The 24,739-nt window shown below is 41.0% G+C and overlaps 2 protein-coding genes across 10 annotated transcripts in view; one reads left to right on the top strand and one right to left on the bottom strand.

Moving 5' to 3' along the window:
- Window positions 1-524: 524 nt before the first annotated feature.
- LOC105931705 (dnaJ homolog subfamily C member 11) lies at window positions 525-13,017 on the bottom strand. The gene is made up of 16 exons (XM_012870489.3): window positions 12,909-13,017; window positions 10,505-10,634; window positions 10,240-10,313; window positions 10,058-10,159; window positions 9,746-9,874; window positions 9,545-9,667; window positions 9,391-9,464; window positions 9,118-9,307; window positions 6,922-7,007; window positions 3,963-4,079; window positions 3,692-3,847; window positions 3,287-3,356; window positions 3,028-3,085; window positions 1,038-1,180; window positions 822-951; window positions 525-694 (listed from the first exon to the last, which is right to left on the bottom strand). Exons 1-16 carry the CDS (start codon window positions 12,981-12,983, stop codon window positions 669-671), a joined length of 1,683 nt encoding a protein of 560 aa, XP_012725943.2. The 5' UTR covers window positions 12,984-13,017; the 3' UTR covers window positions 525-668.
- Window positions 13,018-19,121: 6,104 nt separating this feature from the next.
- The window catches only part of LOC105931736 (calmodulin-binding transcription activator 1), a 101,650-nt gene continuing 96,032 nt past the window's right edge, over window positions 19,122-24,739 (top strand). For 5 of the 9 annotated variants that reach the window (XM_036152220.1, XM_036152222.1, XM_036152217.1 and 2 more), the window contains exon 1: window positions 19,485-19,738. In XM_036152220.1, the coding sequence (XP_036008113.1) occupies window positions 19,672-19,738 (67 nt within the window). In that variant the 5' untranslated portion in view covers window positions 19,485-19,671. Of the gene's footprint in view, window positions 19,459-19,483; window positions 19,739-24,739 lie in introns of those variants that run through there. The other 4 variants (XM_036152218.1, XM_036152223.1, XM_036152219.1 and 1 more) reach the window with 4 other exon arrangements.

Here is a 24,739-nt window from a genome sequence, read left to right as displayed (position 1 = left end):
GTGTTAAAAAATCCATGAGGAAAAGTCAGACCTTTTCTGGATTAAAAAAGGCAGCTCTTCTCCTCTCCTTCCACATCCTAACCGTCACAGATACAGAAGTTTCGAGAACCGGTTTACGGTTGCTGACTTGCGTCCCATTCGAGCAGCGGACACTGGGCTGAAATATGTCCCGAAGTGGGAAAGGACGTTTTTGAGCATGATCTAAAACGTGGACCAAGTCCTGGTTGACCTCAGGGTTACAAAGACACGGTTCTGCATAGTTTTATGACTTAAAAAGCTACCAGGGCGACACACACACGAGGACTATATATGCGGCCAAATTATAGCTCGTGTACACCCGGCGAACATGAATGTGAGACGTTTCATTCGTTACTGGCTGCTATAATCCGTCCCAAGTGCAAAACTACTTAGAGCCGATGACTGAACTCCTGCGGCGGACAGATATGTGATCCTGTGTATCGGGTGTAGCCATCAGTGCTGATTTCACCCAAAAACTGGACTCAAGAAAAGGAAGGCGCACGGACTAATGAATTAGATTCACTAATACCATGACAGAGGAGAACTAAAGGGAGGGAAACAAACACATTTTCTTTATCTATCCCTTCTAGTCGTGGGTTCTTCAGTGCACAGAGTCTGTTTTATCCTCCCACGTCAGCAGCACAGGACCCCTAGGATTCAGATTCAATTCTGTGAGCTGGCAAGACAAAAAAAAAAAAAAAAAAAAAAAAAGAAGTTATTTAATGCTCAGTCCACAGGCTTCAGTAATACAGTAATTAGCATGCGGCTCCATAAGTCCCAGGTGAAAGTGGCTGTATACTAACATTGCTTGGGTATCCGTAGTGGCTCGGTGTCTGCAGAGATGACTTGATGCATGACCCCTCTGAACTGGTACAGTAATTTCAGACTCTTTTCCTCTCCCACGCAGGGGTCGTAAAAACCTGGCAGCCCCGCCTGCAGGCAGAGATAGCGTTCATACGAAGTGCGCGCCCGCTGATTTACAGATGCTTAGGGACTCGTTATCATCTGCTCAGACTCACCTTAGACGCCTCGGTGAGGATGAGCTTGGAGTCTTTGACCAGGCACTGCAGCGGCACGGTGACGTCAATCACCTTGGCTTTCTCCTGCTTCTGGCTGGTGTCTGAGACAAACTTTCCGTACCAGCCGTTCAGGATGATCAGCCCTGGGTGGTAATTTACAGCATGTTTAGTGTTTAGAAAGGAGCTTCGGGGCAATGCTCACAGAGTTTAAACCAGTGAGACAGAAAGGGAGATAAATAAAACCACATTATTTGGTCATTTCTGAAATTCATCCAATAATGCAGTTTTTTTTTTAAGTTTCATTGTAAGTAAATAATTCCATTCTTTTTGATATGTCGTGATCAAAAATAATAATAATATTTATACTCTCCAGAGATGTTGGGCATTTTCTAAAATTAATTCACTTTACAGAACTCAATAATATTTCAGTGGATATTGGATTCAGATTTGCATTCAGATTTAATTATTCTAATACAACCTAAGGTACAATGATCCATGTATCTTAGGTTAATGTCATGCTGCCAAACCCAATGTTTTGAATTTAGATTGTTTTTAGTTCAGCTTGGAAAATGATGAAGCCCATAATGCTGCAGCATAAGCCCAAACCATAATACTACCACTGGAACGTGTCACACAGCTATTGTGATTGTTGACCTGTCGTGCACTTTATCAGTTCAGTTAAGATTCAATCCAGTGTATTAATACAGTGCCAATTCACAACAAATGCTGTTTTAAGGGACTTTACATTAAAAAAATCTGATTCATATACAAAATTATATAACACATTCAATGCAATCCTCCAGAAAGATTAAAAGTCAATTACATCCACTCTAATTCGATCCTAGTTATAAAGCAATGCAGTCAAGCGCAGTTTATTGTTTCAATTCTTTTTTAAGAAAGCCCAGCCGAGTGCACTGATCCACTGACTTTGCAGCAATTCATTCTCCTTAACAGGGTTGTAGCAACAGGAGAAAGGAGATATTCCCTTTAAAGAGGAAGAAACCTGCAGCAGAACCAGACTCGATGTAACCCGAGTCTGGTTCTGCTGACTCGGTCATCCGCCGTAACCAACAGGTGGTTTGAGATGAAGGGTCTTTTTTCTCTAGGCAACATGCACAGTGATGGCTGTTTTAGAAATGCTAGCCGTGCTAATCAGTAACATAAGATCTTAAAGCCTGTTAAAAGTGTAAACTCGGCGATCTCGTCCTTGTGTTAAAATATTAAAATCCCATTTTTTAGCAACTCGCCTCTCGAGCCGGAGCATCACATCGCCTCTGCTCCTAATATCAATACATAAATTAAAGAGGGTAAAATAAGTAGTTATAACGTCAAACTTTTACTCTGTACACATATTTGTAATATTGTTATTGATATGAAATTCACCCCAGGTGTTGGTAACACACACCTGGACCGCTGTTGGAACGGTCCAAGAGCTCACCTCACATCTATCCAACTAAAAATCTATGGGAGGTACAGTCTACTGAAAGAAACTTCAGGATTTGATGTTTGTGGAGAGGAATGAGTTAAAATCACCCTCATACTAAAAAATCTAATTTAAAAAGGAGAGTGTTTTTGATAAGTAACATACTTTTATGACTAAGCTGCAATGCTCTTAGGCAGGACAATCAGAAAGTACTCTGACCACCCACAGATCCGAACCTTATAATAATAAAAACCACGTAAGGAGAATGTAAATAAATAAATGGAATGCTGAAATCACAGTTTGGATCCAAACAATATACCACATAGAGGTGGTGTACACCAACATAATGACTTGCTTCACAGCAGCAGATGATGGAAGTCAGACGACCAGGATCCTGAAGCAGCAGAACATCATAAAGTGTTGAGAGCGACAGAGATAAATGTGTCTGAATTACACCAGGTTTGGACTGCCTCCAAACTGAAAAAGTTTCTGTTTCTCACCCTGCTATAAAGTGTTTCTGTCTGTGTGTGTGTGTGTGTCTGTGCGTGGGAGTGTGTGTTCCCTCACCCATCTTGGATTCTTCTGCTTCTATGATTCTCCTCACAGATTCCTGCATCAGCAGAACCTGCAGGGGAGCCGAGGGAGAGAGAAACAGGAGGAGGAGGAGGAGGAGGGGTAGAGCAGAGGAAAACAGTATAGGATAGATGAGATTGGGTCATAAGTTCATAATGAGGAGAGCGTAACTTATGAACAGAGATCAATTATACCACAGCACAACAATGGGAGGAAAAAAAAAAAAGAAACACTTCTGCAAGTAGGCACTCACAGCAGTCTCAGCTTCCTGCTTCTTCTTGGCGATGTCTGTGGCAGAGCTCTTCCTCTGCAGCTCCAGCTCTCTGAGAGAGACACAACGCAAACATCAACAACCACCCACCGGGAGTCACTGTGGAGGCTTTCGCTGATGGTAGCGCGCGCATTAAAGAAACCCCTCGACACGCTCATAAACAGAAATGCAAAATGTTCACCAATATATGAGGGCCCTGGGCGCAGCTTTGTGATCCAAAACCCCGTCACTGCAGAAGGATATTAGCGAACTTCTACAGAGAGCTTAGCGACTACGGCTATTTGGCAAGCGCAGATCAATTCCTATCAAATTAAGTTTTAATGGTGATGCAGTTAAGATTTTTCAGGCTAAGGCAGACGCAGGTAGAGGCGGAGCGGGTTTACTCACTGCTCTTTCTGTGCTTTCGTGTACGGAATAATGATTAGTCTGTGGACGGCAATGTAGGCCAGGAGAGGTCCAACGGTGGCGTAGAAGACAGCGCTAGGCAGAAGCTGGTCTGTCAGGTGGACCGGGAACAGGTACGTCTGACTAGCCCGCGACAGCCTGCTCGGAAACCAACACAAACAGCGGTATCAGCAGGAGTACAGACACGACCATCATTCAGGCAGACAAGGACACACACAAAAGGCTGAGATCATATCTCGGGGTTGACTCGTACTTAATCTTGAGCGTGACTCCCTGCGGGACACCGATGCTGACATTGGCTGACACAACGCTGTGACGGCTGATCTTCCTCTCCGCTCCATATTCCACCACGATGCCAAACCAGCCTGTCCTGCAAACAGATGAATTGAAGCACTTTGTGTTGCGCTTGTTTGTGTGTGTGAAAAAGTCCTCCATCAATAAAGACTGATTGACTGATCGTTGACCGAAGAAAATAAGTGCACGCTTACAGAAGAAAATGGGAAAAAAACAACAAAAGAAAACTTAATTAGGGTTATCCAATGGGACAGAATGTAAAAAAGCATAAAATAAACAATGTAAAATAAATATAACTATGGCAATTTTAGTACCTAGGAACTTCTGCTTAGTCATTCATGACTTTCTGTCTCCTGGGGTCTAAATATAATGGGGATAATTTTGCTTAGCCTTGCTTCAAAACAGGAAAGACAAGAAAACATAAGATAACTTGGTCAGACAAGTGTTGGTTTTAGATAAGTAGTTACTTGCCTAAAGATGCCCCCATCTTTCATCAGTGTGATACAGTAGGTGGGGCTAACCAAGTCTCTATTGTAGCCATTAGATGCATAAAAGCAGCACCTCATGCCCATAGGTATCTGCAAACGAGGATCTGTGATAATGTTGGTATTTATTTTTTTTTTGTCTAAAGGCTCCGAGAACCTCGTTAGAGTGCAGGACATCAGGAACTTGTGAGATTTTAAATAAAAAGAAACGTGTGGACCTTAGCAGAACACAGAAAATCAGCAGGCAAGTGATCCAGACCATATGACCCAAAACAGAACGGTTACCACTGTTTTCTTAAAGGAGCATAGTGCATGTTTTGAAGTTAAATTACATTTTTCCCCCATACACTTCCTTGAGATTGCCCGACGCATATAATGAGTTTTCCTCTATTTACCGCAGTTGCCTCTATAGGCTCCATTAGTCCGTTCATGAGAGAGTGATTGGCGCTGAATCCTCTGGGCGTGAGCGTAGGTGTGACGCGCAGCACAATCTCGCTCACCTGGCTACTTTGTTGAGTCTCCGCCGTGATAGATTCATTAGCGAGAGAAATACAGGCCAACTTCATTATTTCTAGCTTTCTTACCTCAGAAGATATTACGCATCTAAACAAAAGACCTGTGCAGTCGCAGCAGCACATACTGTTCATCTTCCTTCATGCACGTGCACAACACTGGTGTCATTTCAACTTCTCACCAGAGGGGGCAAACTTCTGCAAAAATCCTGGAACTTACACTACGCTCCTTTAATGTGGTAATTTTCCTAAACTGAATAAATGTACAAAGTGAAAGGTTTAGGATATAGACTGAACGTTTAATTAAAGGTTTCTTAAAACACATTTAATAGGGTTGCTATTACGTATGAAGGTAACTATATATACTATTTCCTACTTGTGCACGTTCTTTTAGCAATGAAATAACATAACAAAAACCCTTACTTATTCTAATTTATTACCTGTGGATTATGGAAAATGTCCTAAAATACCTTCATTCCCTGCCTAAAATAGGAGCAGCGCCGACTCCCTCTGTTCACATCTATCGTCTTATAGCTGCCAATGTGCAACGCTGATAATCATGAAGCTCTTTCTTACTCTCCGTTGTATCTTAACCTTCCAATACAGCATTGTAATGGTAGTATTAACTCTGCTACAAGGGGCACAATGTAAAGAAATATTATATGAAGAGTTTATGTAACATTATAGTCACAATAGACTAAAGTCCATTTCTCTGTTCCTCCTGTATACAGAGGCTGATGTTAATTCTCACTATATCATAAAGTTCTAGTTTTACAGTAATCTTAAAGCAGAATACAATTTTATTTACAGCGGATAAAATAATAGAACATATTTTTATATTGAAGTTATTATAGGGTTATTTATAACATTATGAGATGTTGATACCCAGGACGTAAAATATGACACCTGCTAAATTCAGTGGTAGTTTTTAAGTGGCTGTTGTACAAAATATTAGGCAGTACAGGGAAAAAAGTGTTTGTGTGCTTGAAGATGTCCTCTCCTTTGGCTTTTTTTGTTGCACTTAAATGTTTTAGATCATCAAACTATTTTGATGCAAAATGTAACCAGAGGAAATACAATAAGCTGTTGTATTTTTCAAATGGGGATTTCATTTGGAAACCATTTATAAATCCACCTGGCCTGATGCGAAAAATTAATCATGAATTACCTGTGATTAAAGATGTTTTTAGAAAAGCGGCGTTATAATCCACCAACTGATGACTGATGACTGCCAGACCCGTAGAACCAACAAATCATTATAATGCAATTTATCTGACAACATGAGGCGGGTTAAAAGCTCTTATAGAACAGCACATCATGCTCTGATCAAAGAAATTCAAAGACATAAACACGGACATCTATCCCTCTCGAAACGTTAACAAACCCATTTCCCAGGACTAGCTTGTACACGCTTGCAGGTCATCAGTCAAACTGTAGAGAGCATATTTCTTTGTGTTGCTGTGGATCTTGCTTCGATATCACGGCTATGAATGACCACTTTAATAAAAAAAAAAAAACACCAGCAGTCTCGTAAATGCTGCCGGTCTGTGAAAAGCTGGGACATAAAACCACCTCCATGTGACGAAAGAGCAAAAATATGCACCTACATGCGCGTAAGAGGCAAAGCTCGCCTTTCAATGCAATGTTTGTTTCTTTCTGATCTACGGTATTCTCCTTTATTGTCCACTTACAAAAAAGGTGACAGTGATGAGGGCAACTGATTGGGAAACGTGCTCTCGCAGGCTTTAGAACGAAATCAATGTGACTCGGTGGGGAAATGAGCCCCTTTTTTTCTGTTTACAGCTCCTTTCAAGGTGACACTAAGTCACCCAGGTTGTGCAGTTAGTTTTAACGCTGCAGCAGCTAAAATAAGCCACTGCAGAATCGCAGGGAGAGGCGTAGCTTGAGCGTTAAGACATACTTGATGGAGCCTTTCACTTTGGTCTGGTCCTCATCCTGGAACTTGTACTGGTAGCTCATCATCAGGTAGGAGTGAGGCACACCCAGCTAAAAAGACACACCAAACAGGTAAGACAAACCTACAAAACATCAGTGGCTAAACATATTTAGCATAAATCATGAGTTTAAAAGATCACCGTCCTGGTCAGAGGTTTAGACAGAGCATTCATGTTTTAGGTATCTTATGCTACTGCAGTCCTTCTTCAAAGGGTGGAACAACAATACAGCTTACAGCTAAAAATATTTTTATTTAAAAACAGGAATTTCCTGCACAAGCTTACGTTTATTGTGGATTTTCTCCAAAGGCGTAGACTAAAACATATAAAACAGTGTCATTAATATATGAATAAATATATTTTAGCAGGTTGTACCTATACTGCTTACTTTTTAAAGCCATCAATAAGCTTCTGGCATCATTCAGGGTGGATATTTGACCACTTTGTGGGGCACAACTGAAATAGGATTATTTAATTAGTGGGTTTGCTGCAACAGATGTCAGTCAGTATGCCAAATTTCACCCGTGTACACTGCAGTATATGATCTACTTCTTAAAGGCCCGGCAGCTGACAATCGCTTATCCTACTCTAGAGTTTCTACATACGCTAGCTGGGCATTAACCCAAATCAAGTCTACAAGGGGAGGGTGGGATTTTTTTAAATACTAAACAAAAGGCTACTCGAGAAATAAGACCCTCCTGAATAAGAAAATATATGTAAAAAGTGAAGGAGAAAGGTGAACCCTTATGATCAGGGGCAGGGTGCTAAAAAACTAGCAAGGGAACCTCTGGATCTGCTTCCTTAGGACAGACTTTTTTCCCCAGAATTCCCGGACTGTCTACCGATCCACTCCGATATCCTATACAGACCGTCGTCCTCTGGAGTGCGGCTCCAGCAGGGAGTTAAACTAATTCCCCTTAAAATCCTCAGCATGTGCCTTTTATCATTCACTCAGTCAAGAACCAGAAGTTTAAATTTAAATGAACACTTAACAAAATGAAAAACAAAAGTCCAAGAAGCAAGGTTTGATGTGTAAAAAAAGAAGAACTCAAAAAAGGAAGATTTATCTTAAAAGAAAGCAAACAGATGCAAGATCAGTTGTCAGACCACAAAAAGAAAATTATAATTATTTTCACACACCCCCCTCCAACCTCTTTGACAGCAGGGTTCTAAGCTTAGATGAGCAGATAAGCATGGTTAACAAACAAGGAGGGAATAAAATTAAAAAAGAGAACAGAGTCTGTAACAGGAGGATGGAGTTGTTGGTGTTCCTTCACGTTGCAAGCCTTATATGGACTTCCTTTCCGCTCTCCTCAGCCGTATCTCACTTCCACCTTCTTCTTGGACATTTCAGGTTGCAGAAAGTTCCTCTAGCCCACAAATTACCCACGACTCCCCCACACGGACGGCCCCTCGCATCCGTACACTCCCTCTCTTTGGCGTTGACTTATGCCAGGAAGGACTGAAGAGTTTGGACCGGGGGAGTCTCTACAGAGGGCTGACCTCTGACCCTGCACCTCCCCTCCACGACATAGTTTTCTTCCATCGTTGTGAATATTGAGCCTCAGAAATGAAGCCTCCTGCAGGGATGCTGATAGAAGCTCTTTTTATTCTACACTTCCACATTTGGGATTCATAACTAATACGCATACAAACAGGTTCTGCAACGGTTAAAGCAGGTTAACATTAAACTCCTGAGATAGTCCCATGTGTGGACTATGAGCCAGGAAAAAACGACCCGTTCAAATGAAACCAACCAGTTCTGCCAAGAAAAGTGGTCAGATGTCGAGTCATAATAATGCCAGCAGCTTGCTGATGGAAACACAAAGAGGAGGTTTTCTCTGAAACTTTGCTAGAGGACATTTATCCACATATGAGTCAGAGTGTTATGCATATTTCTGAGCCTGTTGGTGTAATTTTACCCATTAGGACCATCAGGATGAGGAGCAATCGACAATAAATTCCACCTTCTGCCTTCTCACTTTTCGTTTGTTTTTGGAAATTGTACTTTGAAATTGAAGTTGCGTAACTATTCCACTCCAAAAGACACCAGTTTAAAGAAATCATGAAACGCCCCAGACTAATATAATGATTGATGGCGAGGATACGTGTATGTGAACTCCGGACTGAAGCGGCACACGCAGGGTCCCGCTTGTGTTTACCTGCAGGGCTAAAGTAAAGTGGCTGCTCTTCGTGTCTCGGACCAGGCTGGTCGTCATGGCGCTGTTGGGCCCCCAGCGCCACTGCAGGTAACCCATCGTGTTCTGGTCCAGGTGGCGCGCCGTCATCAGAGAACAGCTCGGCCGCAGTCCTCGCGGCGAGAACTGCAAGCCGCACTGGGCTGTGAGGAAACTGGACGGAGAAATGACACACGTTGGCTGTGAAGGCAGGAGCGCCGTCGCCTCGGACGTGACGCACAAAAAGCCGGGCCTTACCAACGCGACGTAATGTTACGAAACACCTTTAACCCAACGAGGGGCCCCAGTATGTCTCCGGCGCCAAACTCCACCTTTGAAGACGAGAGGAAACGCAAATAAACACCTCAGCTCAAAGCTCAAAACTTGTTTTACTGTATTGACTCGCGTGTACCTCTCCCCAGCCTTTAGCCGACGTAACTCTGCGGACGGTCACGTTGATGTTGCCCCCTCCGCTGCCGTTGTGCGTCGAGAGTGAGCCAGACAGCATCGCTGTGTCGCTGTTCGTCAGAGGAGCCTAAGGACACGACGGCGTTGCCAGGTCAGCGGACAAAAAAGCGGACAGGGAGTGCTAACAGGGTGGACTTCGATGTACCTCTATGGACTGGGAGATATGCATCCTGTTAATTTCGATATGAGGAAAGCCTCCTCCGGGCATTTCCTCAAAGTCGTCGTCATAGCGATCGAACAGGTCCGTTGCATCCACACCGACGCTTATGGTGCCCTGAGAGGTGTCAAAGTCAAAAAGCGGATTAAAAAAACAAAAACGACAAAAAAGGTTAGCAGGAGAGATAATGCGATGAGTCTATCTATTTAATAATGTCGGCACTAAAGAGTTTTTATTTTGTCAGAAACATATTGAAAGCACTGAAGGTAAAAGTTGCCAGAAGTGAGAGAATGATTAAACCCTGGGATTCGTTCTTTGCTGCAGCCTTCTCTCTTCTTTTTCTCTCTGGAGCCTTTCATATTCCTCACGAATTTCTGCAGGCGTTCTCTTCCTCTCCACCACCTAAGCAAAGTCGTCATACAGCACAGGTGATCGAGTTGAACACTGAGTCAACAAATGGCCAACAAAGTATCCAAACTGACCTCCCAGCCTTCCACCTCCAGCCCCTTCTTCCCAAAGATGTCATAGATGGCTCTGGAGTGAGCGTCACTCAGCACTGAGGAAGGGATATTAGTTCATGTCCAGGTTGTGTATTTTTTTAAGGTTTTTAAAATGCCTTAAGGGTAAATAACTTCTGAACTTCATTACACCGGCCGAACCCCTTACAAATGTTACGTTAAAATCCCATATCCCACAGTTATGGCTTACTTCAATTCAATAAAGGGCGTTTACGGTCCATTCCCTTACCTTCATAGGCCTGATGCACCTGGTTGAAAAGTTGCTCTGCTTGTTTTTTCAGTTCTGGGTCTCGATGTTTGTCTGGATGATACAGCATACATAGCCTCCGATATGATGCTTTCAGCTCATCCAAAGTGGCCTGGGAGAGGAGAAAGGAAAAGTTGTCATCCCTCGGATGGAGCGCAGCAAAACAAATTACATTTAGCACAGCGCAATACACTCAATTGCAATATCAGCAATATTTGGAGGGCTTTGGAAATGCATTAAAGCTCTAACCTTCCCTTCCCGGTCCTTTTTGTTTGCCTACAACTGTTCTGAGTAACTGAGATCAGAAAGCTCAGACAGCGTGTTGAGGACATTATGATGAAGTGAAAGAAAGAGAATGCTGAGGAAAATGTGGTTTAATCAAAACTGATAATGTCGAGCCAAGATTAAGGGACAGTATTGCCATGTCATCTTCTAAAATCTTCCTTAGGGGGTGGGGTCATTTGGGGGGCTGCCACAAGCCTCCATTCTGGGTCCTCCTCCTGGAGTCCACCGCTGGACTTATCTAAAGCTGAAGTACTTTGGTGGTCGCTCAGTCCAGCCTTGCTGCTAGCAGGAGACGGATGGCACTAAATCCTTCCTGTGGACTTTTCTTCCCTGTACTGAGACAGCCATTACCACCAATTAATCCTATTCTAAAGCTCAAACGTCAGATAAACAAAGTAGTAAAATCCTGCTTTTGGCAGTTGATTTATCAAAAATAAAGCCTACTTTATCTAAAAACCAGTAATATGTGCATTCATAAAGGGTCTTCATTACCATAATTCTTCTCTGAATTACATAGTCTTCTATTTCTCTAATTTTGTCTTTTATTCACTGGGTCCGGTCTGTTATTAATTGTGCTCCATTTCTTTAATCTAAATGGCTGCAACAATTTATACTCTCTTGCATTCATAGCTCAACTGTCCAGATGCTTTTAATTATTATGAAGACATAGTCCCAACTCTGTGGTGGAATACCTTCTCCTGCTGCACATTAGACAGGTACTTTCACTTTATGTTATATAATAATGTTAAAAATCCCACTTTTGCTCTCTGCCTGTCGACCAAGTGTGAGTTGTTGGCCGTGACTTTATTATTATCCACTCTTTTCTTGCTCTATGCTTTATACATGTTTTGTTAACTTGTATAAACATGTTTGTGTTTGCGTACCTATGACTGTCTGATCTGTGTTTGTTTTTGATGTTCAGTTTTATTGTAGGGCACTTTGTTATTTTTAAAGTGCTTAATACATAAAATGGTATGGTGAGAGGCAGAGACAGTAAACATTTTTTGGATGAACTTTCAGGTCCTGCAGTGAAACACGGTGTTGGCAGCATAATGCTGTGGGAATGCTTTCCTTCAGCAGGGAAACCAGTTACAGACTGCAAAAGACTTGAAAGTGAGTCAGAAGCTCACCTTCCAGCGTCATAACAATTATAAATATCAAGGATGAACAATATATCGGCATTAGCATCGGTATCAGCCCATGTTAGTCATTTTTTAAACACATCGGTATTGGTACGATAAGTAAAACTGTGCCAGTGTTTCAGGAGGGGAGGGGACTAGTCAGGTGTTGTTTTTTTTCGTTTTGTCCATGTAACAGTGACAGTAATGCATTGCAGCCAGGATTGTGGGCTTTTTAAATGAAGCAGCGACATCAGAAAGGCCCAGTCAAAGTGCAGACCAAAATCTCAATAAAAATCCTTGCCGATCATTAAAAAATTGCCGTCGACATACTGTATGTGCTCATCAACCAGTGTGACTGAACTTGGACTGCTTTGCAAAGAAGAATGGCTAAAAAAGTTGCAAGTCTCTGGATTTGCAGAGCTCATAATAGATATATAACCCTAAAATAATTAACTACAGGATAAAACATCAAAATACATTGAGATTTGTGGTTTTTAGCATGATAAAATGTAAAAAAAAAAAAAAGAAAAAGGGGGTAAGAATTGCAAAGACATTGTACACCAATATTAGGCCAGCTATCGCTCCAATATGATACTGAACATGTAACGATGCCTTACCTTTTAGCCTATGTTTTTTTTTTTTTTAGCAGCAATGCCAGTCTCCATAGTTTTAATGAAAACTGAGATTTAAGAAATGCTCAGTAATGTAACCATAACGTTGCTACCAGCTCTCCCACTCGGGTAGCGCTTATAATAATTAACAATAATCAATAATTAATAATAATAGCAGTAGTAATTTGCGCCAGTGCAGAGCTCGCAGCCTCCGCAGCATCTACCCGGTCTCCTTCTCCCCTGAGGAGGAGGTGCAGACTGACTGAGGACCGATGCACCGCCTGTAGGCCACTTTGGTTCAGTGGCAGACTGTCAGACAGCCACGGCAGGCGGGCTAGGGTTCACTGCGCGACCAGAAACAAAACGTACCTCTTTCCTCACGTTGAGCAGAGAATAGTAGTCCTGAGTATTAAACTCAAAATCATCTTGTGTAGACGCCGCCATGTTTGCGTGTCGTCCCGTTAGGTCCCGCCCATCCCGTCAGTGTTCTGGAAGCTCATTGGTCAGTCAGCTGTGACGCTGGAAGAGTGACTAGTCTGCTATGGCGCCCTCTGCTGGTTGCCTTTTGAGTTAGCGTGACCAACGAAGTTATGACAGAAAAGTGATGATGGGTCAAGTATTATAGTTCATATTAAAGTTTTTCTTTTTCTTTTCAAAACTATTTAAGCTGTATCCAATCTACAAACATCTGGAGGAACTTCAGGTTTTCCTAAACTGAATCAAGGAAATGTTTTGAAACATTGTGGTGTTTAAACGGGGACAAGATGGAAACAGGTTATTAAATTGCTAATTTCAGAGGAAAACAAAGAACCGAATCATTAAAAAAAAACACAGTTACTACTTTGCCACATTTACACTTAATTTTGAACGGCTTGAATTTCAAAGAAACCCAGCATTCTTCACCAATAACACTCCAACAGTTTTAGATTCCCCAATACTCTCAGATTAACTTTCTAATACGGAGTCATGTTATGGACCATTTTTTGGTCCTTTTTTACTATATTTTATTTTTATTTTACAAATCTGGCCTGTCTTCTTTTCCTGTACAAAACTGAGCTTTCTTTGCTTTATGCATGTCATCCTGAAAACTGGTTGTTAAGCACTTTGATTGCGGGACTGAGAGAAGTGTCTAAAGGTTTGTTGTTCACTGGTCCTGTCGTGGCAGAGGTAGTCATTACCATCTGTCCGTTTCACCTGACATGCATTCCATATCTTCTTTGAGTCTGGAAATGTGCTCTTTGTTTTCTCTCAGACTACCACCAAAAATCAATCCAGCATCATCTCCTTGGCCAAGTCGTTGGCAGACCCAGCATTCCTCGCTAAATGCCACTTCCAGCCAATCACCCACACTCCATCACTGCCTCACTTCAGCCCACTGGAATCTTGTTTTCTTGTGTTTAGGTGTTAATGATGCTAACGTTTGCCTTTTCTGTACGTGGATCCATTTTCCTTCAGCTGATTATTTTAATTATTATTATAATTTATTTATAAAATGTTTGCTGTTACCTCAAAAACATTGACTCTTGTTTTCATTCATTTGTTATTTGTTTTGTCTTTGTGTGTTTCCTACTTTTTAAGGCACGTTGCTTTGTTGATGTTTTTTTTTTGTTTTTTGTCCAGATGCTTATCTTATTTGATCTGACTGCATGCTTCCCTTTCACTGACTTCCCAATTTGTTTGCACCTGGTCCAGATTTCAGACCAGGCAGGCTGATAGTTTTAACTGACAGCTCTCTTGTTCTGGTACATTTCTTGTCAATCATAAAGCTGTGTCAGCGAATTATCATCTGCAGGCAACACCCAGTTACTCCATCATTTTCTTTTTCTTTCTTCGTCTTGATCAGAAAAACAAAAGTTTGGTCATTAATTAAAAATCAATTTAATGTAATTAGTTTTAGAGATATGCATTGCACAGCCTCAATGTTCAGCAGTAAGATAAAACAGTTTGTAGGTTATCTGTGGATTGGTTTTCCATTTGTAAAACAACTCAGTGAACATCCTCCAAGAGTATTCTACATACTGTTTTGCCAGTTATATAATCTGCTGGTTGGCCTTCACAATGGAAACAAGCATAGAACACTTTATAAGCTTTACAACTTCGCTTCTGTTCATATGTCTCAATTTCTCTTTCAGATATTTCCCAAGATTTGTAAATGAATGAAAAACAACTTACAGGGAAGAAATCAGGAGTTTGAGATTGGAGGATCTGTAAGGAACGTGATTATTTGTTGTACTGGAAGTCCAGGAAACCCGGCATGCTTTTCTGAGCAGAAACTCTCCTTGAAAGCATACAGGGTGCTGAGAATACAGCCTAATCCAATTTCAATCTATGTGCCAAATCATGTGACCATATGACAGGAGAAAATTGTCAACATTTATGTTGGTGGTCTTGGTACAGATCTATCCATATCATTGCACATAGCTTATTTTTTTGCACAACTATAAAGTAAGTCACAGTTTAAACTGGTACACTTTATTTTCCTACACGTCCAAATGTTTATCTTATATAGTCCCACAGAGAGTAAATTTGTCTCAGTGTTTAATTCATCCCTTGGGGAGAAATCTGTGGTCAAACATCTTGCTCAGGAACCCAGAGTGACAGATTGAGTTTCGAAACAGAGTCCACGCAAACACCTGGCTCCCTATCCACTAGACCACCTTTTCCTTCTGGAAGGTAAATGCATATTCATTAAGAACTGTATAGTTTTCCTTCTAGTTTTATTTTGTGTGTGTTTCAATTTGCCTTTCACTTCCCAGCATAATCAACTAAATATTTAAATATTTATAAATAATATTTATTATTAATACTGAGGGGAAATAATCAGTATATTCTGTTCAATTATTTGCTTATTTTTCTCTCTTTTTTTTTGTTTAACTTTTTCTCTTTTTATTTATATTTTTTTCTTTTTCCCGTAAAATAATCGTATTATCCATCAATTTATCCATCCTTATAAAGTCAATGTTTATTTTCATTTATTTGTTTTATTTATTTGGGTTTTGTTATTTTCTAAAGATTATGTTACCGTTATTCTACTCTAAAAGAGTTTCTAGTCAATATGGTTGTCAGGTGTGCTCACACTGTCACGGTTCTTCTTTTTTTCTGAACGTTTTGTGCCTTTTTCCCCCCAAGGACAAAGCAGAGCAGAGGTAGCCAAGGTAGAACTGTTCAAAACCTCTGTCTTCCAAAGAGCGCCTGTCTAGAGACAGGATTGTCTCTGTCAAACTGGAGGCTTTGGTGCAAAAGCGGTTTTCTACCCCGCGGCAGAGTTGCAGAGGTGTGGGCTGGAAACGGCAACATAATGGACCCAGTTAAGCCCTACTATTTAGAAGGGATAACCAAGCATAGAGCGTTTGAATTATAAATAGCCCTTTGGTGAGGGCATTGTGATTGGCTCCTCATAATCTAAACTTTCTGGGGGGCTATTATAGCAGCGCTTTAACGATTTACTGCCAGAGCCTAAATAAGAGAACATTGGGGGCATGTTTTTCATTTCCTTCTGTAAATTTGCTTCTGACCTATCATCGCTTCAGTTGAATAAAAAAGACTCAGAGAAAGCGATAGAGTGCACACAGTCCGTGTAGGCGCGCGTGCGGAGCTGTCCTTTCAGCACCACGAGCTTCAGCACCACGGGCGAGTGACAGCACCCCGGTCAGCCCACGCGCCTTTTTCGAAAGAAGAAGAAGAAAAAAAACGCCGTGTCTTTCAGCCAGGTCTTTTCATTGAAATTCAGGATGGAGTTCATAATTCATGGCGAGGCGCGACCTTACATCGCATTTTCTCTACACTCCACTGAGTTTGCGTGCGAGGAAACTGTTCGTGCGTGCATGACGTGTGTCTGTGCTTATTTTTGTGAGTGTAGGCTGGAGACTCTCGTGTGTTTGTGCACTGTAAAATCTGCGACGTGGTCTCAACTCCAAAGAATATATGAAAAAAAGTAATTCTAATTTAACTTTAAAAAGGCTCCATTAGATTATCATGTGACTGATTGTATCTAGTTAACATCATTATTATGTTAAGTAGTGTGATCATTTGTATCAATTAAGTTTTATCAGTTCATTTAGTGAACTGTAATTAGAATTATTTTTATTCTGCAAATCTATTTAAGATGTGTTTAGTCACCCAAACTCTGTGGATATGTACAATCAGGCTACCCAGTTTGGCATTTCTTCACTCCACCTACCCTTAAATGCTTTTGAAAAAAATCTATTCTGGCAACAAACAAAAAATATAACAAAAACACCAGCATACCTATACCACACCAGGGGGTGGGCATAGCATTTGTAATAGGTCTGCAGAATATGAACATACAAAAAGCATGGTGCCATTGTTGTCATAGTTGCATAATGCATGATGCATACACAGTGGGCCTATAGATTAAAATATTTTTTCATTGTGCTAATATTATACTTTTTCCAAACAACCAATCAGTCAAATGTATAAAGTCACTTTTTTCACTGCACATATAGCAACAGGCCAAAAAAAGCCCTATTTTTATGCGATCCTTCATTGGATTGCTGTAAAAGCAATAATAAATGGACAAAACACAATGAATACATTTTTTTAAAAAGATCAAGGATATCCAACAATTGCAGTAACATATAACGCAAAAAACAATATTTTAATAGTTTATGGCAGAAAGCTGTGTAGCAATCGGGTGGCTTTACTTTTGAGTTTTGTGTTTCAACACGTTCATGATGAGGGTGACTCACTAACAATGTTCCTGCAACAAATCCTGGACAGTACCTTATTGTAAAACTTCTCAGCTCCCCTCACTATCCTCCGCAAGGCCAGTTTGTCTGCATCATTGCAGCCAGAGTATAGCATTGTGTTTTTCTTTACATCAGTGGCTCTCAAACATTTTGTAAGATGGGCCACCTCACCAAATATTATATTTTCCAAGTACCACCATGCTGTCAATTGCTACATTCCTGCAAGAGTGGACGTTTTCCTTTTTTTTTTTTTTTTGCCCTGCCAAAATAAATATTTAAATAAACATTTTGAAATATATGAGTTGTACTTGTTTAAAACTGGAAAATAATTACATTTGACCGTTTTCAAATTCCAACTGGGAATAATGAACTAAGTTCAGATAACCTAAAATGATTTTCCAGGCATTTGCCCATTAACATCCTTCTGGTAAAGCCTGCAGAAACGTTACAATAATCAAATAATCTCATTTCACAAAGGCATCAGTATGGACTGGAGAAAGGTAAAAAGAAAAGGCTAACAGACTCCAAGGAAGACTGAATGATGGAATTGAATCAAAATGTTTTTTGATAGAGTATTATTATATACACAGTTATGCAAACAGGTTAATGAGGATTTTATAAAATAAATTTTTCCCTGAAATTTGGTTGAATTGTCCAGCATATTATTGCAAATGTATTGAGTTACCCCTCCAGATCCTTGGGTTCAGGTCTTCAGGTGAATGGGTCACTTTCAGGAGGTTAGTAAAGTCCAGCATGGCACCTTGACAGGATGCCAACTGTGCCATAAGCGTAACTTCCCGGAGTTATCAATTGTACCTCTCTGTCTGATGATTCAAAGTGTCCAGGAAAACCATTCTGAGAGCATCCTGTCAATTGAAAAGTTTCATGAAGGGAGGGTTATAGTTTATGGTTGTTTTTAATGGGGTTAGAGTTGGCCCCTTGCTTCTACTGATAGGAACACTTAACACTGCAGCGTACCAAGGCACCTTTTCTTCTCACAATTTTGTGGGAACAGTTTAGAGATTGACCTTTTAGTAACATGACTGTGTAGCAGTGCTCAAAGCAAGGTCCATGAAGGGGGAATGAGCAAGTTTGATGTCCTCCGACAACAGTGTAACCTGGCAAGCCTGACAGATAACGTGTAGCACTCTCGGTTTAGTTTCTCAGGCGCCATGAGAAAACACAGCAAGTTACGCTGGTCAAGGCACGCTTATTTGAAAAGTGACACTTGTGACAGTCATGGGGAAAAAAATTCCCACTAATACGCTTCTAAACTTTCCCATGAAAGTTAAAGCTGTCAAACGTGGTCCAACTACTTATCGTCAAAGCGCCTTGTTTTTTTTTTTTTTTTTTTTTTTTTTAAGTGTAAAGATGCGTGACCCAACACTATCGTCAATATGGTGCATGGCACATTAGAGGTGGAACAAGTTTGGAAAAGATGTGTCATCGTCTCGATTTGTTGGCACTTCAAGACATTCTGTGCAGGCGCATCCACACTTTTGCACAAACACAGTCTCCAGTTCTATAGGCGAGGTTTTAAAGTCAGTTTGAAAGTCACTCGCGCCTGTGTTTTTTTTTAACACATTCAGCAGATAGTTGCATTTGCCTGATACAAAAAACAGTTGCTTACAAAATGTGAAAAAGCCATTTTATACAGTGCATGTGTGAGGGAAAGACGATGATGCTGAGCATGATGATGATGATGATGCTGTGGGAGGCTGTCAAGGTGTCCTCGAATACAGACGTTGCTCAGTGACGTGTGTGTGTGTGTGTGAGGGAGAGAGAGAGAGAGAGAGAGAGAGAGAGAGAGAGAGAGAGAGAGAGAGAGAGAGAGAGAGAGAGAGAGAGAGAGAGAGAGAGAGCATCAGGGGGCGTGGAAAGCGGGGAAGAAGCGGAGAGGATGGAGAGGACCGCGGCTCACCATCAGCGGACCCCCGCCGCCATTCCTCACCGTTCGGGCGAATAGCATCACCGAACGCGGCAGGCTCGCCTCCTACCCGCCCCCCCACCCCCCGCTCCTTCCCAGACCCGCCCCCCTCCTTGAGCCGACCTCGCCGTGCACGCGCGTGGTCCTCCCCTCCACCACCAGCGCCGCCACCCCTCCCACCACTAGGTCGAGGCGAGGAGGAGGAGGAGGAGGAGGAGGAAGAGGAGGAGGAGGGATGAGGCGCGCGGCGGAGGGGAAATGGCTGCCGAAAACAAGCCGGAAGGTAAGAAGAAATAACGGGCTTTTTTTTTTTTTTTTTTAGTTCTGAGTTCTTTCTAACCCAGAGGAGGGAGCTTTGAAGCGGGGCCAGGCGAGGACGGAGGTAGACGACACGGAGCGGGGCAGAGATAACGGCGAGGGGCTTTCCCCTCTCTCCTCCTCCGGGCCCCCCTGTCCCGAAAACACGGCGGCTGGTGCTGAAGCAGCGACTGTGAGGATGACGGTTAACCGACAGCGGATACATAACAGAGGGAGAGTTGTCCCGTCGTTCCGCACCGGGATAGGGGAGTTTTTTCTCTTATTCGATCTAAATTCAGTCGACAGCGTCACCTCTGAGAAGCTTTAGGTGTATGAGTTTATGGTGGAGGGGATCGGAATGAGGAAGGATGAGAGTGTTAACGCTGAAGGAATTCAGATGCTCTCCCGTCCGTGCGCGCGTGTGTGCGTGTTTATCCGCGGCTGTTTGTCTTTTAAGGCATAAAACTGAGCTCTGAATTGCTGATTCCCCGGAGCAGCTATGTGCTCCTTTACCCTCCATCCAACACCCGGTGCGTTCGTGTGTGTCTATGTTGGCGTCCGCTGGCTTTTCTTTTTTTTTTTTTTTTTTTTTTTTGCGTGTATGTGTGTGCTTGCATGGTTGCTAAGGCACTGAAGGTGAGAATCTGGCTGCTTTTTAGGTTGTCACGGGGGTGTGTGTGCGTGCATGTGTGTCAGTTTTGGGTCATGTCATACAGAGCCGGCGCAAGGTTGAACGGGGCCCTAAGTGGAATGCAATTAGGGGGCCCTGCTTCCAGCTAAGACTTAAAGGCTGCCACTAAAAAAAACCTCTTTAAATGAGGATGTTACCTGTGCAAAACAATTTTGCTTTTTGTGTGTTTCAATGCAAGCAAAGTTTGGCACTCTTAAAACTATAGTTGTTTAAAGTCAATAGGAATAATAATTTTTTTTATGGCTGTAAATTTACCAAAATAAATAAATAAATAAATAAATAAATAAAAAAGAAATAAAAGAAAACAGAACCCCCTCAAAACAAAAACAAAAAACAAAACAAACTAACTAACAATAACAAACAAAACAAAAAAAAAAAAAACAACAAAATACAAAAGAAAACGCTGAAACAAAACTGTGAATGCTCCTGCCCCCCCCCCCCCTTTAAAGGTTCAGTAACAGGCAGTCAGTCAGTATCACTTTGTATTTTTAACGGTGAAAACACTTACCGTATTTTTTGGACTATATGCCGCACCGGATTATATGTGTGTCTAGGTGTGTCTTTGTCCACACATAAAATGTACCGGGTTATAAGGCACATTAAATATTCTTTCCAAGTGGAATATCACTCTGCCCCTCCAGAGAGGGAGAGCTATCCGTCTCTGTCGGGAGGACAGAGTAGTTGGACAACACTGCTCAGTTTCTAACATAAGGCCAAAATAAACGTCACTTTTATTTTGAATTAACTTTTAACTTTTTTTTTGCTGCTGGCGCAGGCTGCCTTACATGAATGCACTTGTAGTTTAGACATTGCAGTCAGGCAGTCTTGTAGACTGCCTGACTGCAATGCCCAGGGGTCCAATCAGGTAGAGACACAGTGTACCGTAGTCCTCCGAATATCCATTGAGCGGAGTGACTTCGTTGCTAACCAAAGTTGTACTTTTAACAGATTTTTGAGCACATTGTACCACATAAAATCAGTCAGTAAATACAACAAGTATTGTAATCATATATAAGGAGCACCATAAATCTTTGAGAAAATGTAAGGATTTTAAGTGTGCCTTATGGTCTGAAAAATACAGTAAAAGGCAAAACCCAAATACATGCATGTTTGTGCTGATTGGATAGAAATAAGAGGGTTGAATCAAGAATAATACAGTATAAGGTTTCAGCTCCAACGTGACAAAATAAACAAATAAATGGAAGCCAATTATTGTTTATATTTTTACAAATAAAAACAGAGCCTGAGTATTCAGAACCACAAATACGATAAATCTCAATAACAAAATTATTAACTAAAATAGGTCTTAGTTTAGATCGGATGTGGTTGGACATCCAAAGTGCAGACCGGGGCCATCTGTGGTGCTTAGAATACTTTTGTGGGGCTTCTGACCGCAGTGCAAGCATGGCCCAGATGAATATGAGATGCAGATGGACACGTTTTGCAATTGTTTAAAGATTAGATTTTTTATAATAAATTTATAACTAATGAAATGGAAAATGTTATGCGTAGCCCAAAGTAGTTTTGTTCTATAAATCCTTTTTTTAAAAGGCTAAAACATTTTCTAGACCAACAAAATAGAACGTATATCACCCACAAAGTTAGGAAGCTGTGCACCTGCTTATATTAGCTCAATATTTTCTAACTTGTTTTATCAATTCAATTCAATTCAATTTTATTTATATAGCGCCAAATCATGAAACATGTCATCTCAAGGCACTTTACAAAGTCAAGTTCAATCATATTATACAGATTGGGTCAGATTATACAGATTGGTCAAAAATTTCCTATATAAGGAAACCAGTTGATTGCATCAAAGTCCCGACAAGCAGCATTCACTCCTGGGGAACCGTAGAGCCACAGGAAGAATCATCTGCATTGTACATGGCTTTGCTGCAATCCCTCATACTGAGCAAGCATGAAGTCAAAATATAGAATTTTTAATCAATGGCTTAGTGAAGGAAAAGAAAATAACTCCCCATAAAATTATTTAGCACTTTCTGTTGGGTAAATAATGCCCCCCCCCCCTTTAAAAAAAAAAAACTTGATTAATTTAGATATTTACACAATCTATATAAATTAATACAATTAACTCATCTGACATCATTGCATTTGGTTGCTTAAGAAATAGTCTCCGGCTCATCTGCCGCCTCTGGGTCGGTCTTCAGCTTATCATGGATGGTGCTTGTGGCGCAGTGGTTGGTAACAAAACTCATAAAGTGCCCAAAACTCCTGTTTATCATTATCTGACTTGAAGTATAGTCCCAAACTTTAGTCGGTTCCGACTTTGAAAACCATGAAGAACTTTAATATCCCTGCTCATTGGGGAGTAATCAGACACTCCTTCCGCCATGTTTGTTTTGAAACAGTAGTGCAGACAGAGCCAGGTAATGACTGCAGCCAAACTGGGCTGACTTAAAGACAGACGGGCACATACAGCTGCAAACTGCATGGTGGGGACCTGCGTGCACGCAGCAATTTGGAGGACATCTTTTGACAAGAATTTAAAGAAAATAAAAATGAATAAAATCGTGAAATTTATGTAGACTAAAAGTATTGATGCATATTGATTAACTTAATCAGCGTAATTGATTATGCTGACGAATCCCAGCAACCCTAGTTAAGACCCCCCCCCCCCACACACACACACACACACGCGCGCGCTCACACACACGCTCGCGCACACGCACGCACACTCAAAGCAATTTAACTATTTATGTTTCTTTTCCATTTTGCATTTAACACTACTCGTTTATAGTTACAGAGCAAGCCTATAATGAACACTTTAAATCCAGTGTATGAATAAATCTTTTTCCATTGACTCTCGGATCCTAGTCTTTTCACCCTTTCAATTTATCTATGCTGTTTTGTTTTTTTGTACCGAAATATTTCGGTACATAAACTTACGTGTCTGCTGTGTGACAATTTGCATAAAACATGCATAAATGCTTACCTCCCAGGGGAAAAGTTGTACCCACTTTGACATCCATGTTAAAGTAATTTTCAACATCTACCCATAGTCTAGTCCAGTTTAGTCTATAAAAGCCTCAACTTTCCATAGTTTTGTTTTTTACCTTTTTTTGGAATTTCCATAGTTGTTATCTCAATTTAAATTGTAGAAAAGAGTACACTGGGGATAGCAGAAAAAGATAGAAGAAGGTTTCATATTACTAAGTCAACAGAACCAAACCCAAAGGGACAACTATGCTGGACTTTCAAAATTAAACCTAAACATACTCTACAAAATCAAAACCTACATATTTAACAATGCAATTCATTGCAGGAATTCAACCAGTGATGCAAATTGATCACCTTTACCATTTCAAAAAAGCTTATTGAAGTTTAGAACATAAAAGCCTCAAAATACCATAGTTGCTATTTTCATTCCAGGCTTATAATAGAATATAAAGTGATATTTCTTCATTTTTATGAAACTGACACAGACAAACACTGTGTTATTTTAAGCTCCTCAAGATTTTATCCTCAAACCTGATGCAAGCTGAACCCAACTCAGCAACAGAACTTTTGGCTCCGGTCTGAGAAACACACAAAGCAGGAGGCCCCATCAAAATTTCTTCAGGAATATATTTAGTTGATTATTGAAAGTCAAGTACAAACCAGTGTGACTGGAATGCAGTTGATGATGAAATCCAAATTGGGTTGAAATTATCTATCTCAGGCAACCCATCCGATTTCATAGTCATTGACTTTACAACAATCTCTCCTCCTGAGCAACAGTGTGGCCACAGTGGAAAGTAACAACTTAATTTTAACGGGAAGATGCCTCCAGCTGAACACGGCTGAGTTTGATCAGACTTCTGTTATGACCGCCGGGGGGATTGAAGGAAAAAAACAGACGGAGAAAAACCCCCATCTGATCTGGGAAAGAAACACAGCCGAGCAGCGAAGTGCTGCGCTTATAGTGCTATCTTAAGGATGATTAAGATAATGGATGGGTTAGTCACAGCAGTACATCTTTCAATAAATTATTTCTGGAAAGATACAAAGTTAACCACAGAAGCACCAAGCTAGATGCACCTTCTTTGGGGAAAAAAAAACAACTAAAAATAGGATAAAGTTAAGGGCAAAAATTATTACAAAATATGCATGAGTGGAGAGTAGTAGGAGAAAATATCAAGACGATGAAAAAATATTTGCATGCCTGATTGAGCCCATTGTGGCTTAACCATGGAGATAGCTCTGTAAAACTTAATCCACTCAGTAAGCGTTATTAAACAAAAAGGACAGTGTTAAGCCTAGTCTTAAAAGTTGATGGAGTGTCTGCCTCACAGACAAAAACTGGGAGTTAGTTCCACTGGAAAGATACTACTACTAAAAACTCCTTCTAGAGTTAATTTTAGAAACTCTAGGAGCCACAAAGAAGCCAAGTGCTGTTATATCACACAGGGATGCTTTTCTGTGCTCAGTTTCAGAATATCACCCCCATCTTAACTCGGGGGTTCAGGGAAACCTTATCGTGAAAATTACCCGAAGAAACTAAATAAGCCACTAAACGTTGCATCAGATTGGATGCTAAGAATGGCCCAGCTCATCTGAAACCTGATAGATATCAATG

This window comes from Fundulus heteroclitus, chromosome 20 (genome assembly GCF_011125445.2).
Source record: "Fundulus heteroclitus isolate FHET01 chromosome 20, MU-UCD_Fhet_4.1, whole genome shotgun sequence".
NCBI lineage: Eukaryota > Metazoa > Chordata > Actinopteri > Cyprinodontiformes > Fundulidae > Fundulus > Fundulus heteroclitus.
Note: the sequence above shows the minus strand (reverse complement) of the source record. Positions and strands in the feature narration are given on the sequence as shown.

Bases quoted from the DNA above. Each gene is read 5' to 3' on its own strand.
- LOC105931705 (XM_012870489.3), bottom strand. From the start codon at position 12,983: ATGGCGGCGTCTACACAAGATGATTTTGAGTTTAATACTCAGGACTAC. The intron at 10,160-10,239 runs GTCAGTTTGGAT...GACTTTGCTTAG, and splicing joins TGGAGGTGGAAGGCTGGGAG to GTGGTGGAGAGGAAGAGAAC. The intron at 9,308-9,390 runs GTAAGGCCCGGC...TTCTCCGTCCAG, and splicing joins CGTAACATTACGTCGCGTTG to TTTCCTCACAGCCCAGTGCG.